This window comes from Mobula hypostoma, chromosome 1 (assembly GCF_963921235.1).
Source record: "Mobula hypostoma chromosome 1, sMobHyp1.1, whole genome shotgun sequence".
Lineage (NCBI taxonomy): Eukaryota > Metazoa > Chordata > Chondrichthyes > Myliobatiformes > Myliobatidae > Mobula > Mobula hypostoma.
Window position 1 is genome coordinate 43,616,060 of NC_086097.1, and position 19,150 is coordinate 43,635,209.

General features: G+C 41.0%; 1 protein-coding gene across 5 annotated transcripts in view; it reads right to left on the minus strand.

Annotated features, from left to right (window-relative positions):
- Positions 1 to 1,649: 1,649 nt before the first annotated feature.
- The window catches only part of ppp2r5ca (protein phosphatase 2, regulatory subunit B', gamma a), a 159,958-nt gene continuing 142,457 nt past the window's right edge, over positions 1,650 to 19,150 (minus strand). For all 5 annotated transcript variants that reach the window (XM_063047310.1, XM_063047303.1, XM_063047316.1 and 2 more), the window contains one exon: positions 1,650 to 4,514. In XM_063047310.1, the coding sequence (XP_062903380.1) occupies positions 4,380 to 4,514 (135 nt within the window). In that variant the 3' untranslated portion in view covers positions 1,650 to 4,379. The remainder of the gene's footprint in view (positions 4,515 to 19,150) is intronic.

The window sequence follows — 19,150 nt, forward strand, 5'->3', positions numbered from 1 at the left end:
ATTCAAATTTAATGTAGTCTTTATTGGTCTTCCCCAAATCTAGCCATGTAATTCTAAATAAACAAGAATCTAACATTTTCTAGTTGTAGGCTTTTTCTTGAAAGTTAGACAATAAATCACCTTGTTAAATAGATATTTTCCCAGACTGGAGATTAGGGTAACGAGTTCTGACATCAGTTTACTGATAGGATGGACATCAAAGTCGCAAACATGAGGAAATCTGCAGATGCTGGAAATTCAAGCAACACACATCAAAGTTGCTGGTGAACGCAGCAGGCCAGGCAGCATCTCTAGGAAGAGGTACAGTTGATGTTTTGGGCCGAGACCCTTCGTCAGGACCCTTCATCCTGACGAAGGGTCTCGGCCCAAAACATCAACTGTACCTCTTCCTAGAGATGCTGCCTGGCCTGCTGCGTTCACCAGCAACTTATACATAAAAGTGTTTGCCAAAAGCAGCAGTGAATCATAATGCAGAAGATCATAGAAGCATGAATTTGCAATTGTGCAATAATTAAGTTTGGGGAAAAAAGGCGGCTATATTTTTAAAAATATTTTAATGCAATAGAGGGACAAAATTTACTTGGTTGTGCAGTTATACCTACAGAAGTAGTTAAGCATTAAATATATCCATTTGGGGTTTAAAATTGAAAATTGAAAACTAGAGCAGAAAAGTCATTTGTAACCCACTCAATAGTATTGTTTTGGACTTCGCATTATAGAAGTACATTACAGCTTGGTCAGGATGAAATCAGGAATTATGTGGACCAGTTCATCAATACCATTATAAATTGGGTGACCACTTTGTTGAGCACCTCCACTCCATTTGCTTAAAGCAAAACTTCCTGGCAGCAAAACATTTTTATTCCAATTCTCATTCCCAATCTGACGTGTTGGTCCATGGCCTCCTCGTGTGTCATGATGAGGTTACCCTCAGGATGGAGGAGCAACACCTTTTATTCCATATAGGTAGCCTCCAACCTGATGGCATGAATATTGATTTCTTCTTCCAGTAAGGTAAAAAAGGAAAGCTTTTACCTCCCCATCCCCTCTTCTTCTATGTCCCACCCTGGCCTCTTACCTATTACCTTCTGTTGGTGGCCCACCCTCCTCTCTTTCAAATCCCTTCTTCTCCAGCCCTTTACCTTTCTCACTCATCTGGCTTCACCCATCACTTAGCTATCCTCCTTCCCCTCCCTCCACCTTTTTATTCTGGTATCTCCTCCCCTTCCTCTCCAGTACTGAAGGTGGGTCTCTGCCCAAAACATCGCCAGTTTGTTCATTTTCACAGGCACTACCTGACATGCTGAGCTTCTCCAACATTTGTGTTCAGCTTTGGATTTCTAGCATCTGCAGAATTTCTTGTGAGTATGAACTGGTAGGCCAACTTGAGGTTTGAAGTTTTAAACAGCAATAAAACAATGTCCAAAGTGACTAAAGGAAGATAGAGGTTACATTCTACTTGGTGAAAATCAAGGACAAAATATTGTGGTGGGAAGATAAATTAGTTTTGTGTAAGGTTTGAAGAAAATTGCTTTGCAAACAGATACTGGAATGTTTGCGGCGCATAACGTAGTAGTAATAAAGCCAATTGACTGAACATTTCTTCACTATATTTCACAGACTGAAAATGCAAAATTATTGTTGTATTTTTATTCTCACTACAAAGTTGTACATTTTTTTTAATAAGTTCAGTCTGGATAAAAGTGCACAGTGAAATGTTTAATCCACAAAAAACATACCAACTTTGAATAAGCTTAAATATTGGACATTTCATTGTTTTAATGCCATCATTGCAACTATTTTCTACAAGAAAAACATCTTTGCCACTTATCAACTTTCGTGGTTGTTAGGAACTTTTTATTCTGTACATAGGACCATTTTGTACAAAATATGAAATCTACTTTAAGATATTACACTACTTAAAACAAAGTACAACATATGTACAATATTAAAATGAAGCCATTTATATAGGTATCACACTAAAGGTCACTTGTCATGTTACTAGACATTCCTCTTGTACAGGGCTTTAGGGTTTTAAACAAACAAAGAAACTTAAAATATGCCAATTATTAATATGCATTTAAAGAAAAACAGTCACCAGAACAAGCTTTGGAATTACTTTAACTTTAAATATTTATAAATTTTGTTAACATAATACTGTTCATGCTAGTTGTGGGGTATCAATCTGTGCTGGTTGGTCTGCAGATTGACATTTAACCCTCCCCCAATTCTCTTTACCAAAATATCTTTTTAATTTTATGTTAAATTTAAAAAGATATTCCAACTTATCATGAATCAAGAAATCTTTATATTTCGCATAGTGAAGGTACCACTATTTTGTTAACAGCTCAAAACTTGTGCAGTCATCATCCCTTGCCAACTGGGAAATGAGGACTAGCCTCTTTAATACAATGCAAATTCTTGATTAAGGTAAAAATGTTACCAATCACACTAACATAATAAATGCAATTCAAAATTGACTTGCAATTTGGTGAGTGTCAATCTTTAGCAATAGATATTTAAAATTAAAACTGCTAAAGACAGGATCATATCTCAAACTGTATACAAACAATATACACTCTAGTGGCCAAAATAAAATTACAATCCTTCTGCAACATCTCACACAAACATATTGAACACCCGAAACCAATGAATATGAGAAACTACTAGTCAAAGTTAGACGGAAGTTCAAACAATGGAAATAAATATAGCACTGCAGCAGTTTGCAAGATACTATATTATAAAAGAAAAAAGTACTGGGGAGAGATTTCAACTATTGGTGAATGTACACTTAACATCTACATGCTTAAATAAGATTTAAAAAAACATTCACTTTTCAAGTTAAACAGGAAGTGCTTTTTGAAATTTGAAGATTTATCTCACACAATAAAAAGTCGGGAAAACTTCAAATTTAACTTGTCTTTATAGCCCTGAATATCCCTTCAATTGTATACTTGTTTCATCAAGCTAGGCTCAGAAATAATCTTAAAAACAATGTAAACAAATGGGAACATGTGACAAAATTTTTAACTGTGTGGTGTTTGCAAATATTCTTACCATTCGCATTACAAATCTGCTGTCACAAAGATCTGATTCACTTGCAAAATTTGTGCTAAGTTGTACAAGACTGACCAAACACTTATTACTTGGAGAATATGCACAAACACTTATTTTTGGTTTTCCTCTGACTAGCTCCTGATTACCGGATCATGATCAGTTACTTCACACAGCATATAACAGATATGCAATACCTGTTTCACATACCCAGCATATCTTGTTCTAACAGGATTTGTAAAGTCTAGTGCACATTAAATTAGAACAGTGTGAGACATTTCTTTTATTTCCAAAATCTAGTGCACTTGAAGTTAGAAGACTGACATTTTTCCAGGTCTGTTTTCCACAAGGCATCTTAAAATTTTTACTTTGACACAGAACAATTTAGAGTATACTAACAAACTGACAATTTGGATTAGAGAACTAGTAAAACTACATTTGAAAACATTAACAGGACAAAGGAATGGATTAAGATAACAGCAAACCCTGAGAGTACTTGCCACAGATGATTTAGTACTGTTGGAGATCCATCAGAACTTCTAACTTTTATTTTGCATAATATACATGGAGAAATAAGAGTTCTGACAGACTTTTAAAATAGGAGATGTCAAAATACTTGAGCAAAAAAATTAAACCCGAACCAACTCAGCAGGAATTAATTATATTATTTTAGATATCAGTGAGGGACTAAATCAGATTTAAAATTGAATTAATTGACAGTTAAAATCTTGCAGCATTTTAAAAATCACATGTCACAACTGAGTGGAGAAAATGAATCATGGCCATATCATTCAATGTTACTCAAAACTAAAGATTCTTTTCATGCAGTACATTAATAAAACTTAATTAAAACAGAAGGTTCGTTCTTTAAAATAGTCATATCAACTAATTCAAACTGACAATAAAGTTTACATTATAATTGGGTGTAGTAAATAAGGTTAAATGTTGTCATAATGGAAACGTGCGACTTTTTGTACTAAAAATTCAGTCTGTGACTTCTCAGGAATAAGTTTAGACTCTATATCCCATTTATTTTTAAAGACTTTAAATTAAAAAATACAAACAATTTTTAAAATTCTGTTCTGTGGACATTGCAACTCAAAGATTTAATTCCACCTTTTGTAGAAAACACTATACCCTATTTACCATTGTTTGAACTACCAAGGCTTGACTTCATAATGGTAAAGTTATTGCCTAAAAACCAAATTCAAGAAAGCAATGACTTGATGTATAGCTGATTGGTATGGCACAAAGCATAATAGCCTCTACAATAGACAGATTTCAGAGAATAACATTTTTTAAAAACAGTATTTTTCTGAAGTGACCTAATGCCCATCATGAGCAGATATTATCTCTTCAGCCCGGCGATGAGACTCCAAGGCCTTCACGGTATAGATATCCTGAGGCAGTTCAGACTTGCGACGTACAAGTGGACGATCCTTTCGAAGCTCCTTCTGTGCCTGTAAAAAAAAAGTGAATGTCAGTAGCAAGATTGACACTTAGGTTTAAAATGCAAATAAAATAATAATAATGTTTTTTCATTCGCAATCACTTTTTTAAAATTTTTGAACAGAGAAAACACTGCAGTTGAAATCTAAATTTTTTTGTAACATTCATTTAAAATGTCAAAGTAGCAGAGACTAATATCAATAAAAATCTGTTTCTTTATTAGGCTATTAGCCATAGACATTTAATTTGGCTTTCCATTTCAATAAATCACCCTGTTAAAGTACTGATGCCAATCCCTGCAATAAGTTGTTGGTTTTAAGTTTCAGCATTTTATTCAACACCCTCATGAACTTTGGAACAGGGACTAGTTCTCCATTAATTTCAAGAGCAGGAATGGCCAAGAGGAACATTGAAATACATTAAGGCTGACAGTCCTGCAGTTTGATCATTTTGCATGAAGTCCATGTACATGTGGAATCAGAAATGAGTCACTTACTAAGTCATAATATTGCTTTAAAAAAAAACCATAATATATATCAATGAGTTGTGAATTTCCCAAGCAGTGAACTGGATGATTATTTGTATGAGGACTGGACAGGAAAATTATTGCCCTTGGCTAGTAGTTGTACAGGGAATTGAACTATAATTTGTAGCTGGACATTGAGATGTGAAAACCAGATGAGTGAGGGGTTAGATCCCAACTACAATTAGGGAAACCAAATACACTTTGCATCCATGTTCATGGCTAGCACAAATAATACAACCTCAATGACCTCGAGTAAGTAGTACAGGTGATTTATTTCACTTCCTTTATTTCTCTTTCAGTTTTTAATTTAAAAAGTTAGTTTTAATCAATTATAAAAAAAATTAACACCCATCTGATCTTGGTTGACCAGAGACTTGGGTGCCATGGTGGCGTAATGGTCCACACAACACTATTACAGCTCAGGGCATTCTGGAATACGGAATTCAATATCGGTGTCGTCTGTAAGCAGTCTGTATGTTCTTGGAGTGGAACGCGTGAGGTTTCTCCTGGGTGATCCAGTTTCCTTCCATAGTACAAAGACATATTGGGTAACGGTTAATGGTCATTATAAATTGTGCTGTGATTAGGTTAGGGTTAATTGGCTTTGCGATGGTTGCTGGGGCAGTGTGTCTCGAAGGGCCTGAAGGACCTACTCCACACTGTATAGCTAGATAAATAAATAAACTTAAAAGCAACTTAATAAGCATTGAGATGTGAAAATGTCAGTGTTGCAGAGGCAGACCTTGGGATATGCCACCTGAAGTTTTATTACTTTATTAAAACAGTTGTGGATGAGTATGTCCCCACAAAATTATTCCGTCTTTTCCAGCCAGAAGCCCTGGATGAACCATGAAATCTGCAGTCTGCTGAGGGCCAGATCAGTGACATTCAGATCTGGCGACCAAGAACGATTCAAGTCGTCCAGAAAGCCATCTCACTTGCAAAGTAGCAATTCCAGACCAAATTTGAGTCACTGGGCTACGCTCGACAGTTGTGACAGGGCTCAAATGCCATCACCTCCAACAAAGCGAAACCAAGCAACATAGGTGACAACACAGTTTCGCTCTCAGATGAGCTCCATGCTCACTTTAATCATTTAAAAAAAAAATACAGGAACCTTCACAAACTCCCACAGCCCCCAATGATCTTGTGATTTCAGTCTCAGAAGCTGAGGTGCGATCATCTTTCAGGAGGGTGAACCCATGGAAAGCACCTGGCCCAAATGGGGTAACTGGCTGAGTACTAAAGACCTGATCACATGGCTGGAGTGTTCACCAATATCTTGAACCTCTTGCTTCAGCAATCTGAAGTTGCCTAAGAAGAACGTGATAAATTGCCTCAATGACCATCGTCCAGTAGCATTTACATCCATTGTGATGAAGTGCTTTGAGAAGTCGGCGATAAAACATATCAAACTCCCGCCTGATAAGCGACTTGAATCTGCTTCAATTTGCTACCGGCACAAGAAGCCCACAGCAGATGCTCTTCACTCACTGGACGGCAGAAGTGCATACATCAGGATGCTCAGCATCCAACATCATCATCCCCTAAAAACTAATCAATAAATTTCAAGACCTCGGCTTCAATATCTCCCTGTCTGCAAGTGAGGATACTGAGGATCCAGTTGCACCCTAGTCAGTTTGAACTGATAACAACATCTCCCTCAACATCGGCAAGACCAAAGAGCTGATTATAGACTTCAGGATGAGGAAACCAGAGGTCCACGAGCCAGTCCTCACTGGGGGAAATCAGAGGTGGAGAGGGACAACAGCTTCAAATTTCTCAGTGTTATCATTTCTGAGGATCTGTCCTGGGCCCAGTATGCGAGTGCAATGATGAAGAAAGCACAACAGCACCTCTGCTTCCTTAGAAGTCTGTGAAGATTCAGTGTGATATCTAGAACTTTGACAAACTTCTATAGATGTGTGATGTAGATCAGGGGTCCCCAACCTTTTTTGCACCGCGGACCGGTTTAATATTGACAATATTCTTGTGGACCAGCTGACCGGGGTGGGGGTTGTTAATCGCGACCGGAATATAGGTGATAAGTCACTTATCAGTGGCTAATACACTCAATTTTGTTTCTAAAAGGGTTTATCTAATGAATTTAATATTAAACACCGCATATTTTCCTCACATGAATATAGTGATAAGTCAATTTAAGTCATGAGGTGGTTCCTTATGTCCAGTCTATTCCGCAATTTAGTTTTCATTGCATTCATTGCAGAAAACTCCACTTCACAGAGATATGATGTTGGAAGTGGAAGCATCGTTTTCAGTGCTTTTGTGGCTATCTCAAGGTATTCAGCCTTGACTTTGATCCAGAATGCCGGCAGAGATGTTATGTCAAAAATACTTTTCAGCCCACCGTCATTTGCAAGCTCGAGGAGTTGATCTTTTTCCCGCGCTGACATGGATGATTCACTGGGGACATTCACAAATGGGTCACGGACCCATTCCTTTGCACGTCTTGGGTCATTTGCGGTTAGGAAGTAACGCTCAAATTCTGTAGACAGTGAAGATAGGTGTTCACGCACCAGCTGTGAACCTCAGTCTCTCCCAAATTCCCAGCTAATGTTGGGAACATGTCAAATATGCCCCTGTCCACTCGCCATCCCCACAGTTCCAGTTTGGCTGTGAAAGCAGACACTTTATCTGCCAACTTGAAGACAGTTGTCATTCTCCCCTGAAGTGACAAATCGAGATCATTGAGCAGGTTGAGGATATCACACAGATAAGCGAATTTTGCTATCCACTCCTCGTTACTGAAGTGTGCTGCCAGTGGTGACTTTTTTCCTGAAAGAAATCACTGTAGCTGTTCTCTTAACTCAAAAATCCCTGGCCAGGGCTCTCCCCCTTGATAGCCACCTGACTTCAGTGTGTACGAGAAGGCGTTTGTGCTCTGCATCCATTCCTCGCAATGCTGCTCAAACAGACACGAGTTAAGGGCTTTTGCTTTGATGTGATTGATAACTTCAACAATGTCACTCAATACGCTGTTAAGAGCAGGTGACATTTTTCGGCTAGCCAGCATTTCCCTGTGTGTGACACCGTGTGGGGACTGGCATTCAGGAGCAACCTCTTTGACTTGGATAGTGAAACCAGACTCATTAAGCCATTCCAACAACTGTGCTTCGATGTCCTCCACTATGTCATCGATTCTCCTTGAAACTTTGGTAGCTGAAAGAGAAACCTGTACCATCTTGTTAGCTGCAGCTTCTCCCAACAGTTCACAGCACATTGTCCTTGGCAGCAGGCAGAATCAATTCTTCACCAACAGTGAAAAGCTTCTTAGCCTTAGCAATATGGCTAGCCACTAAGTAGATGCTCTCAGAGCAGCAGCATTTGTGGAGGTGGTGGCTCTCAGCACTTGCTCACGTTTTTTTCCACTCAAAAAACTCAGCGGGTTTGTCTTTAAGTGCAAGTGCTTGGACTCAAGGTGTCGAAGCAGTTTTGAGGGCTTCATTGCCTCATTAGACAGCTTGTCTCCACATATCACACACAGGGGGTTTGAAGTGTGCGAGTCACCGGTCACAATAAAGCCATATTTTATGTACAACTCGTCGTATTTTTGTTGAAGGAAGCTTTCTTTTTTTTTGCAGTCTCGGCCTCAGCTGTCTCTGCGTTATCACCATCGTTAGGTCTTTTATGTCCCTTACCATCTCTTACAAAGAAACTCTCAAGTGACGTTTGTTCTTTACTCATCAAGTAGTTAGGTTAATGACCGACTGATGTCCTCACGTGGGTAATGACTTCGCGTGCGTTCAAGTTCAACAGTGGGCGTGACGGAATGAGGAAAGGTGCAGCTGACTCATATAGTTTCCTCGCGGCCCAGTAGCACATGCTCTGCGACCCGGTGGTTGGGGACCACTGATGTAGAGTTATAACTGGTTGCATCATGGCGTGCTATAGCAACACCAATGCCATTGAACGGAAAATCCTTCAAAAAGTAGATTTGGTACAGTCCATCACAGGTAAAGGCCTCCCCACTATTGTGCATATCTGTACATAGCACGGTCGCAGGAAAACAGCACCCACCACCCAGGCCACACTTTCTTCTCGCTGCTGCCACCAGGAAGGTGTTACAGGAGCCTCAGGACCATACCACCAGGTTCAGGTTATCCCTCATCCATCAGGCTCTTGAATCAGAATAGATAACTGCATTTAACTTCACTCACCCCATCATTGAACCGTTCCCACAACCTACGGACTCTCAAGAACTCATTTCATATTCTCAATATTTTGTTTGCTTGTTTACTGTATTTTTTTGTATTTACAGTTTATTATCCTTTGCACATTGGTTGTTTATCTGTCCTGTTGGTTACTGCCTTTCATTGATTCTATTGTGTTTCTTTGATTTAATGTGAAGAAAAAGAATCTCACGGTTGTATATGGTGACATACTATTTAAGTACTTTGTTAGTAAATTTACTTTGAACTTTGAATTATAGTTGAAGTTTGTGGTCCACTACACATAGCAGGACAGCTTTTGGGTACCAATTATCAGTGCAGCTAACTATCCATTTCAGGTTAGTGCATTTCAATATTCAAAGTTTAAAGTAAATTATCAAAATATATATATGACACCATATACAACCCTCAGATTCATTTTCTCATAGGCATACTCAGAAATCTGGGAACCATAATAGAATCAATAAAGAGCACACCCAACAGGATAGACAACCAACCATGTACAAAAAACAAACTGTGCAAATACAAAAGGAAAAAGAATTAATAATAAGTAAAGCAATAAATATCGAGAACATGAGATGAAGTGTCCTTGAAAGTGAGTCCATAGATTGAAGGAACAGTTCAGGGATGGGGCAAGTGAAATTATCTCCACTAGTTCAAGACCCTGATGGTTGAGGTGTAATAACTGTTCCTGTACTTGGTGGTGCAAGTCCTGAGGCTCCTGTACCTTCTTCCAAATGGCAGCAGTGAGAAGACGGCATGACATTGTTGGTAGGGGACCCCTGATGATGGATGCCGCTTTTCTGTGACAGTATTCCGAGTAGATGTGCTCAATGGTGAGGAGGATGTTATCTATGACGAATTGGTTCCTTCTGTCCAAAGGCTTTGGTGTATCCTGAGCAACGAGTATTTCAATGCAAGATGTATCATAAGAAAGGCAGATGATAATGCTGAAGATGAGAAAGCTGGTTTACAAACAGGCAATTTGTAGTGAGGAGAAGCTGTTGATAGGGCAAAATTGCAGTCAACAGGGTGAGTTGCAACGTAAAAGGCGGCCAAAATTGACAAGGCTGAATGTAGGACTGAAGATGATAGGTAGTTGAACATGCACAGTATAAGGAATAAAGTAGATGAACTTGTAGCACAGATGCAGATTGGCATCTTTGATGTTGTAGGTATCAGTGAATCATGGCTGAAAGAAGATTATAGTGGGTAGCTTAATGTCCAAGGATACACATTGTATCGAAAAGGCAGGCAGGAAGGCAGAGGGGGTGGCATTGCTCTGTTCTTAAAATTACATCAAATCATTAGAAAGAGGTGACACGGGGTTGGAAGGTGTTGAATCATTGTGGATAGAGCTAAGGAACTGCAAGGATAAAATGACCCTGATGGGAGTTGTATACAAACCCCCAAACAGTAGTAAGGATGTGGTCTACAGATTATAATGGGAGATAGAAAATGCATGCCAAAAGGGCAATGCTACAATAGTCATGGAGGATTTCAATATGCAGTAGATTGGGAACATCAGGCTGGATTCCACGAGGAGAATTTCTAGAGTGCCTACAAGATGGCCTTTTAGAGCAGCTCATGGTTGAGCTCACATCCGTTGTGCAACTTGTGAGGCTGCAGCTCGTTACAGTAGCTCCATGTGTTTTTACGTTATTTAGTGTTTCTTTTGTTTGTTTTCGTATTGGCTAGCAACACTGCGAAATACCCATGAAGTTTAATCGGTTTAAGGACATTTTCATCAACCTTCAAACTCAGAATACTTTATTTCATTGAGTGCTGTGAATACAGGAGTGGAAGCAATAATGTATATACGAGGGAGCAGCTACTAGCAGCCAATAAGCAGCCTTTATTTGCCCAGCAGAAGCTCCATACTCTGGACAAGCTGAGATGGAGATAACAAGGCTACAGATTGGGTAAAAAACCGCACAACAAGAGACAGATATACAAACTATATCTCCCGTCCATCATTATGGGGAACGTAAGATCGCTGGCAACTAAAATGAGGAACTAGCAATACTTAATGAGGACACAGAACAAATAACGGGAACGCAGCATTGTGTTTCACTGAGACATAGCTACATGAGCTAACCCCAGATTCCAATGTCACTGTGAATGGGTTTTTAAACGCTACGAGCAGACAGAGTTAATCTACAGTGCGGTAAGAGGAAGGGAGGTGGGTTTGCTGTGCTTGTGAACAACAGATGGTGTAAACCGGTTACATTTCTGTGAAAGAATGAATCTGCAGTCCAGATATCGAACTGCTTTCTGTGGGTTTGCACCCATACTGTGTGAGTTCAACTAAGCCATATTGCTTGTTGTGTACATTCCGCCTTTCCAACGCAACCATCACGAGAATCCATTGCAGTATTGAGAGACTTCAACCATGTTTCTCTTGACAACCCTATCCACCTTCTATCAATTTGTCAAGTGCCATTTAAGAGAAAATGAAATACTGGACCTCTTGTATGCAAATATTAAAGATGTATACAGCTCCACAGCTCTTCCCCCACTTGGAAGATCAGATCATAATCTGGTTCACTCCTCCCCCCTCCAGTTCAACATGTGGATGAACAACACAGGCTACCACCATCTACATCCCTTCCTTCCCTTGCACATACCAACCTATCCACACACCAACAATTGCCCTGATCTTCACCTCCCCCAATCTCCACCTTCCACCAACTCCCCAGTCATGAACTCACCTTCACTACTGAGCAGGTGAGAAGGGCTCTAGGGAAAGTCAGACATGGCAAAGCATTGGGACCAGATGATGTGAACCCCAAAGTCCTGAAGGAACGTGCTGAGCAGCTGTGTGGATTTCTCCAGCACATCTTCAGTGTGTGGAAAACACTTTTCCCAAGTACCCAAAAAGGGCCGACCAAAAGTCTTAAATAACTGCCATCCAGTGACCCTGACCTCAGCACATCATTAAAACCCCAGAGAGGCTGGTCCCGGCTCATTTCCGAACCCTGGTCTGATCAGCCCTCGGCCCCCCTGCAGTTTGCCTGCCAGGAGGAGCACATTGGAGTTAATGATGCCGTCATCGACTTGCTGAACAGAGCCTTTGGATGAGTAGGGCAGCACTGAGAGGATCATGTTTTCTGAATTTTCTAGTTCCTTCAATACCATACAGCCCTCATTGCTGGGGAGGAAAAGCTCTGTTCAATGCAAGCTGACACTTCCATTGTATCATGGATAACATGGACTACGCGACTGGCAGACCAGTTTGTGCAGCTTCAGAGCTGTGAGTCAGACATGGCTACAAGCAGCAACAGGGGCCCCACACGGGGCTGTATTGGCTCCCTTCCTGTTTACCCTGTATACCCTGGACTTTAGATACAACACTAAATCATGTCATCTGCAGAAATTCTCTGATGACTCAGCAGTAGTTGGGTGTATAAAGGGAGGATGGGAGGACGCAAGGGAGGAATGGAGGACGCAAGGGAGGAATGGAGGACGCAAGGGAGGAATGGAGGACGCAAGGGAGGAATGGAGGACGCAAGGGAGGAATGGAGGACGGGAGGAGGAAAAGGAGGGCTTTCTCAAATGGTGCAAGCTGTGGTAGAAAAAAGGACCCTCTGAAAAATCCTGGCAATTCTGGACAATGTTTCTCACCCCCTGCATGCCACCTTAGCTGAAAAGAAGGGGGACTAACATCCCTGTGGGAAGGTTTGCTAGTGCTGCTCTGGGGGGTTTAAACTAGATTTGCAGGGGGAGGGGAACCAGAGTGTTAGAGCAGATAGTGAGGTGGAGGAGGATAAAGGTCATGCGAGAACTGCAAGTATAGTGCGTGGAGTAAAGCCATTTCTAATATATAAAGAGGCTTTGAGGAAAGAGAAGCAGAATAAAGGGTGTAAAGGTAGTAAGGTAGAAGGGTTAAAGTGTGTGTACTTCAATGCAAGAAGCATCAGGGACAAAGGTGATGAACTGAGAGCTTGGATACATACATGGAATTATGATGTAGTGGCCATTACAGAGACTTGGCTGGCAGCATGGCAGCAATGGATTCTCAATATTCCTGAATTTCACTGCTTTAAAAGGGATAGAGAGGTGGGGGGGGGGGGAAGAGGGGAGGAGGGGTGGCATTACTGGTCAGGGATACTATTACAGTTACAGAAAGGGTGGGTAATGTAGCAGGATCCTCTTCTGAGTCAGTATGGGTAGAAGTCAGGAACAGGAAAGGAGGGGAACGTTGACTCAGACCATGAGAGGCCTGCGTTGGGCATATCCATGCCTTACAAGGCGCAGATTGGAAGGCACAGGTAGGGAGCAGTTACTCTATTGGGGGTATTCTATAGGCCCCCTGGTAGCAGCAGAGATACTGAAGAGCAGATTGGGAAGCAGATTTTGGAAAGGTGCAAAAATAACAGGGTTGTTATCATGGGTGACTTTAACTTCCCTAATATTGATTGGCACCTGATTAGTTCCAGTGGTTTAGATGAGGCAGAGTTTAAGTGTGTCCAGGATGGATTCTTGTCCCAGTATGTTGACAGGCCGACTAGGGGGAATGCCATACTATATCTAGTATTAGGTAACGAACTGGGTCAGGTCACAGATCTCTCAGTGGGTGAACATGTGGGGGACAGTGACCACCGCTCCTTGGCCTTTAACATTATCATGGAAAAGGATAGAATCAGAGGGGACAGGAAAATTTTTAATTGGGGAAGGGCAAATTATGAGGCTACAGGTGTCCCCCACTTTCCGAATGTTCTCTTTACATTTTGCTTTTACGAAAAAAGACGCTCGCTTTAAACTTGTGTTTATCCTGAGAAAGACTACCATGGCCATGAAGCCTTGCACGGGCAGGTGTGAATGCGTGTACGTGTGCATGCGTGAGGTGCATGTATGTGCGAATGCGTGACATGCACATGCGTGTACGTGCCGATTTCATTTGACAAATTGATTTTGGCTCAAACTTCCTATTTTGTTAAGTGAAACTACACTGTACATACATTATTTCTACTTCATATATATAGGGTGTGTATTTATCATATCATTCCTGCTTTTACTATATGTTAATGTTATTTTAGGTTTTATGTGCTATTTGGTATGATTTGGTAGGTTATTTTTTGGGTCTGGGAAGCCTCAAAAAATTTTCCCATATAAATTAATGGTAACTGCTTCTTCGCTTTACGCCATTTCAGCTTACGAATGGTTTCATAGGAACGCTCCACATTCAGATAGCGGGAGAAACCTGTATAAGGCTAGAACTTGCGGTGTGAATTGGGATGATGTTTTTGCAGTGAAATGTACTATGGACATGTGGTCGATGTTTAGGGATCTCTTGCAGGACGTTAGGGATAAATTTGTCTTGGTGAGGAAGATAAAGAATGGTAAGGTGAAGGAACCATGGGTGACAAGTGAGGTGGAGAATCTAGTCAGGTGGAAGGCAGCAGCATACATTAAGTTTAGGAAGCAAGGATCAGATGGGTCTATTGAGGAATATAGGGTAGCAAGAAAGGAGCTTAAGAAGGGGCTGAGGAGAGCAAGAAGGGAGCACGAGTAGGCCTTGGCAAATAGGGTAAAGGAAACCCCAAGGCATTCTTCAATTATGTGAAGAACAAAAGGATGACAGGAGTGAAGATACGGCTGATTAGAGATAAAGGTGGGAAGATGTGCCCGGACGCTGTGGAAGTGAGCAAGGTCCTCAATGAATACTTCCCTTCAGTATTCACCAATGAGAGGGAACTTGATGATGGTGAGGACAACATGAGTGAGGTTGATGTTCTGGAGCATGTTGATATCAAGGGACAGGAGGTGTTAGAGTTATTAAAATACATTAGAATCGATAAGTCCCCGGGGCCTGACAGAATATTCCCCAGGCTGCTCCACGAGGCGAGGGAAGAGATTGCTGAGCCTCTGGCTAGGATCTTTATGTCCTCGTCGTCCATAGGAATGGTACCCGAGGATTGGAGGGAGGCGAATGCTGTCCTCTTGTTCAAAAAAGGTAGTAGGGATAGTCCAGGTAATTATAGAACAGTGAGCCTCACATCTGTGGTGGGAAAGCTGTTGGAAAAGATTCTTAGAGATAGGATCTATGGGCATTTAGAGAATCATGGTCTGATCAGGGACAAACAACAGGAATTCTGCAGATGCTGGAAATTCAAGCAACACACCTCAAGGTTGCTGGTGAACGCAGCAGGCCAGGCAGCATCTCTGGGAAGAGGTACAGTCGACGTTTCAGGCCGAGACCCTTCGTCAGGACTAACTGAAGAAGAGCTAGTAAGAGATTTGAAAGTAGGAGGGGGAGAGGGAGATCCAAAATGATAGGAGAAGACAGGAGGGGGAGGGATGTAGCCAAGAGCTGGACAGGTGATTGGCAAAGGGGATATGAGAGGATCATGGGACAGGATGTCCGGGGAGAAAGACAAAGGCAGGGGGGAACCCAGAGGATGGGCAAGGGGTATAGTCAGAGGGACAGAGGGAGAAAAAGGTGAGTGAGAGAAAGAATGTGTGTATAAAAATAAATAACAGATGGGGTACGAGGGGGAGGTGGAGCATTAGCAGAAGTTAGAGAAGTCGATGTTCATGCCATCAGGTTGGAGGCTACCCAGACAGAATATAAGGTGTTGTTCCTCCAACCTGAGGGACAGTCAGCATGGCTTTGTGAAGGGTAGATCACGTCTAACAAGCCTGATAGAGTTCTTTGAGGTGGTGACCAGGCATATAGATGAGGGTAGTGCAGTGTATGTGATCTACATGGATTTTAGTAAGGCTTTTGACAAGGTTCCACATGGTAGGCTTATTCAGAAAGTCAGAAGGCATGGGATTCAGGTAAGTTTGACCAGGTGGATTCAGAATTGGCTTGCCTGCAGAAAGCAGAGGGTCGTGGTGGAGGGACTACATTCAGATTGGAGGGTTGTGACTAGTGCTGTCCCACAAGGACTGGTTCTGGGACCTCTACTTTTCGTGATTTTTATTAATGACCTGGATGTGGGGGTAGAAGGGTGGGTTGGCAAGTTTGCAAACGACACAAAGGTTGGTGGTGTTGTGGATAGTGTAGAGGATTGTCAAAGATTGCAGAGAGACATTGATAGGATGCAGAAGTAGGCTGAGAAGTGGCATCTATGGAGTTCAAACCCGAGAAGTGTGAGGTGGTACACTTTGGAAGGACAAACTCCAAGGCAGAGTACAAAGTAAATGGCAGGATACTTGGTAGTGTGGAGGAACAGAGGGATCTGGGGGTAAATGTCCACAGATCCCTGAAAGTTGCCTCGCAGGTAGATAGGGTAGTTAAGAAAGCTTATGGAGTGTTAGCTTTCTTTTTAAATCTTTTTATTAATTTTCAAAATTATAAACTCAATAACAAAGTTGGTACAAAGAGATTGGAATAATCTTAATCAGCATATACGAAATGGATTTTAAGTAACATAGGTATAAAAGACTTCCAAACTTGAAATTAGTTTGGAAGTCATTTGGAAATTAGTTTGGATGAAATTAGTCATTTTAAAAAAAAAGAAAAAATATATAAACAAAAAAAATCCCCAAAAGAGGGAAAAAACCCAAAAAAAGAGAACAAAACAGGGCTAGACCAATATCTTGTATCAGACACATTCAGTAATGTCATTAACTCCGCTCCTCTAATCATGTAATTTAAGTTTAAAAAAAGATTCAGAAAGGTCAGATTACAACATATGAAAATGTTGCATAAAAGGTTTCCAAGTTTCTTCAAATTTAACCGAAGGGTCAAAAATATCACTTCTAATTTTTTCAAAATTTAAACTTAATATAGTTTGAGAAAACCATTGGAATGTAGTTGGAGGATTGATTTCCTTCCAGTTCAACAAAATAGATCTTCTCCCCATTAAAGTAACAAATGCTATCATCCGACAGGCTGAAGAAGACAAAGATCTATGTTCTACCATTGGCAATCCAAAAATTGCTGTAATAGGATGGGTTGAGTGTTAGCTTTCATAAGTCGAGGGATAGAGTTTAAGCATCGCAGGGTAATGATGCAGCTCTATAAAACTCTGGTTAGGCCACACTTGGAGTACTGTGTCCAGTTCTGGCCGCCTCACTATTGGAAGGATGTGGAAGCATTGGAAAGGGTACAGAGGAGATTTACCAGGATGCTGCCTGGTTTAGAGAGTATGCATTATGATCAGAGATTAAGGGAGCTAGGGCTTTACTCTCTGGAGAAGAGACATAATAGAGGTATACAAGATATTAAGAGAAATAGACAGAGTGGACAGTCAGTGCCTCTTCCCCAGGGCACCAATGCTCAATACAAGAGGACATGGCTTTAAGGTAAGGGGTGGGAAGTTCAAGGGGGATATTAGAGGAAGGTTTTTTTACTCAGAGAGTGGTTGGTGCGTGGACTGCACTGCCTGAGTCAGTGGTGGAGGCAGATACACTAGTGAAATTTAAGAGACCACTAGACAGGTATATGGAGGAATTTAAGGTGGGGAGTTATATGGGAGGCAGGGTTTAAGGGTCCGCGTAACATTGTCAGCCTAAGGGCCTGTACTGTGTTGTACTGTTCTATGTTCTATGTTTTATTTTCAGTAATAGACTAAGACAACTGTGTTGCTCAGAAGAATGCCAATGAGGTCATTGTTACTCTTGGCCATTAGGTTCTATAATGGGTCAATCTATAGCTGGGGAAGTGATCTTGTAACCTTTGACTTGTAAATCTTGTACATATTTTTATTCTTTTCTCACTTTTCTTCTAATATTTGTATATCTGTGCACTTGTAATGCTACTGTGACACTGTAATTTCCTTTGAGATCAATAAAATATCTATCTAGAGAATCAGCCATTCTAGATTAGGTATTGTACAATGAACTGGAATTGATTAGAGAACTTAAGATAAAAGAATCCTTGGGGGTAAGTGATCATAGTAAGATTTCACCCTGAATTTTGATAAGGAGAAGCTAAAGTCAGATGTATCAGCATTACAGTGGAGTAAAAGCAATTACAGAGGCATAAGAGAAAAGTTGGCCAGAAATGATTGGAAAAGAAAACTGGCAGAAATGTCGGCAGAGCAGCAATGGCTGGAATTTCTGGAAGAAATTTGGAAGGCAAAAAATAAAGCAGTAGCTGATTGGCAGGAGGCAAAGAGTGGAATTAAAGGGAGCTTTTTCTGGTTGGCTGCCAGTGATTAGTGGTGTTTCACAGGGGTCTGTGTTGGGGCTGATTCTTTTTACGCTATAGGTCAATGATTTGGATGACGAAATTAATGGCTTTGTTGTAAAGTTTACAGAATGAATTAAGATAGGTGAAGGAGCAGGTAGTTTTGAGGAAGTAGGGAGGCTACAGAAGGACTCAGACAGGTTAGGAGAATGGGTAAACAAATGGCAGATGGAATACAGTGTTGGGAAGTGTATGGTCATGTACTTTGTTAGAAGAAATAAAGGGTTGATTATTTTCTAAATGGAGAAAAATACAAAAAAAACTGGGAGGCAAAGGGGAGTTCTTGTGCTGGATTCCCTAAGGGTTAATTTGCAGGTTGAGTCTGTGGTGAGGAAGTCAAATGCGATGTTAGCATTCATTTCAAGAGGACTAGAACATAAAAGAAAGAATGTAATGTTGAGACTTTATAAGGCACTGGTGAGGCTTCACTTGGAGCATTTAAAGCAGGTTTGGGCCCCTTATGTTAGAAAGGATGTGCTGACACTGGACAGGGTTCAAAGGAGGTTCACGAAAATGATTCCAGGATTAAGTATCTTGTCATATGAAGAACATTTAATGGCTCTGGGCCTGTATTTACTGGAACTCAGAAGAATGAGAGGTGACCTCATTGAAACCTATGGAATGATGAAAGGCCTTAATAGAATGGATGTGGAGAGGATGCTTCCTATAGTGGGAGCACCTAAGAACAGAGGACACAGCCTCAGAATAGAGTGGCATCCTTTTTAGAATACAAATGAGGAGGAATTTCTTTAGCCACTGAGTGGTGAATTTGTGGAACTGATTGCCACA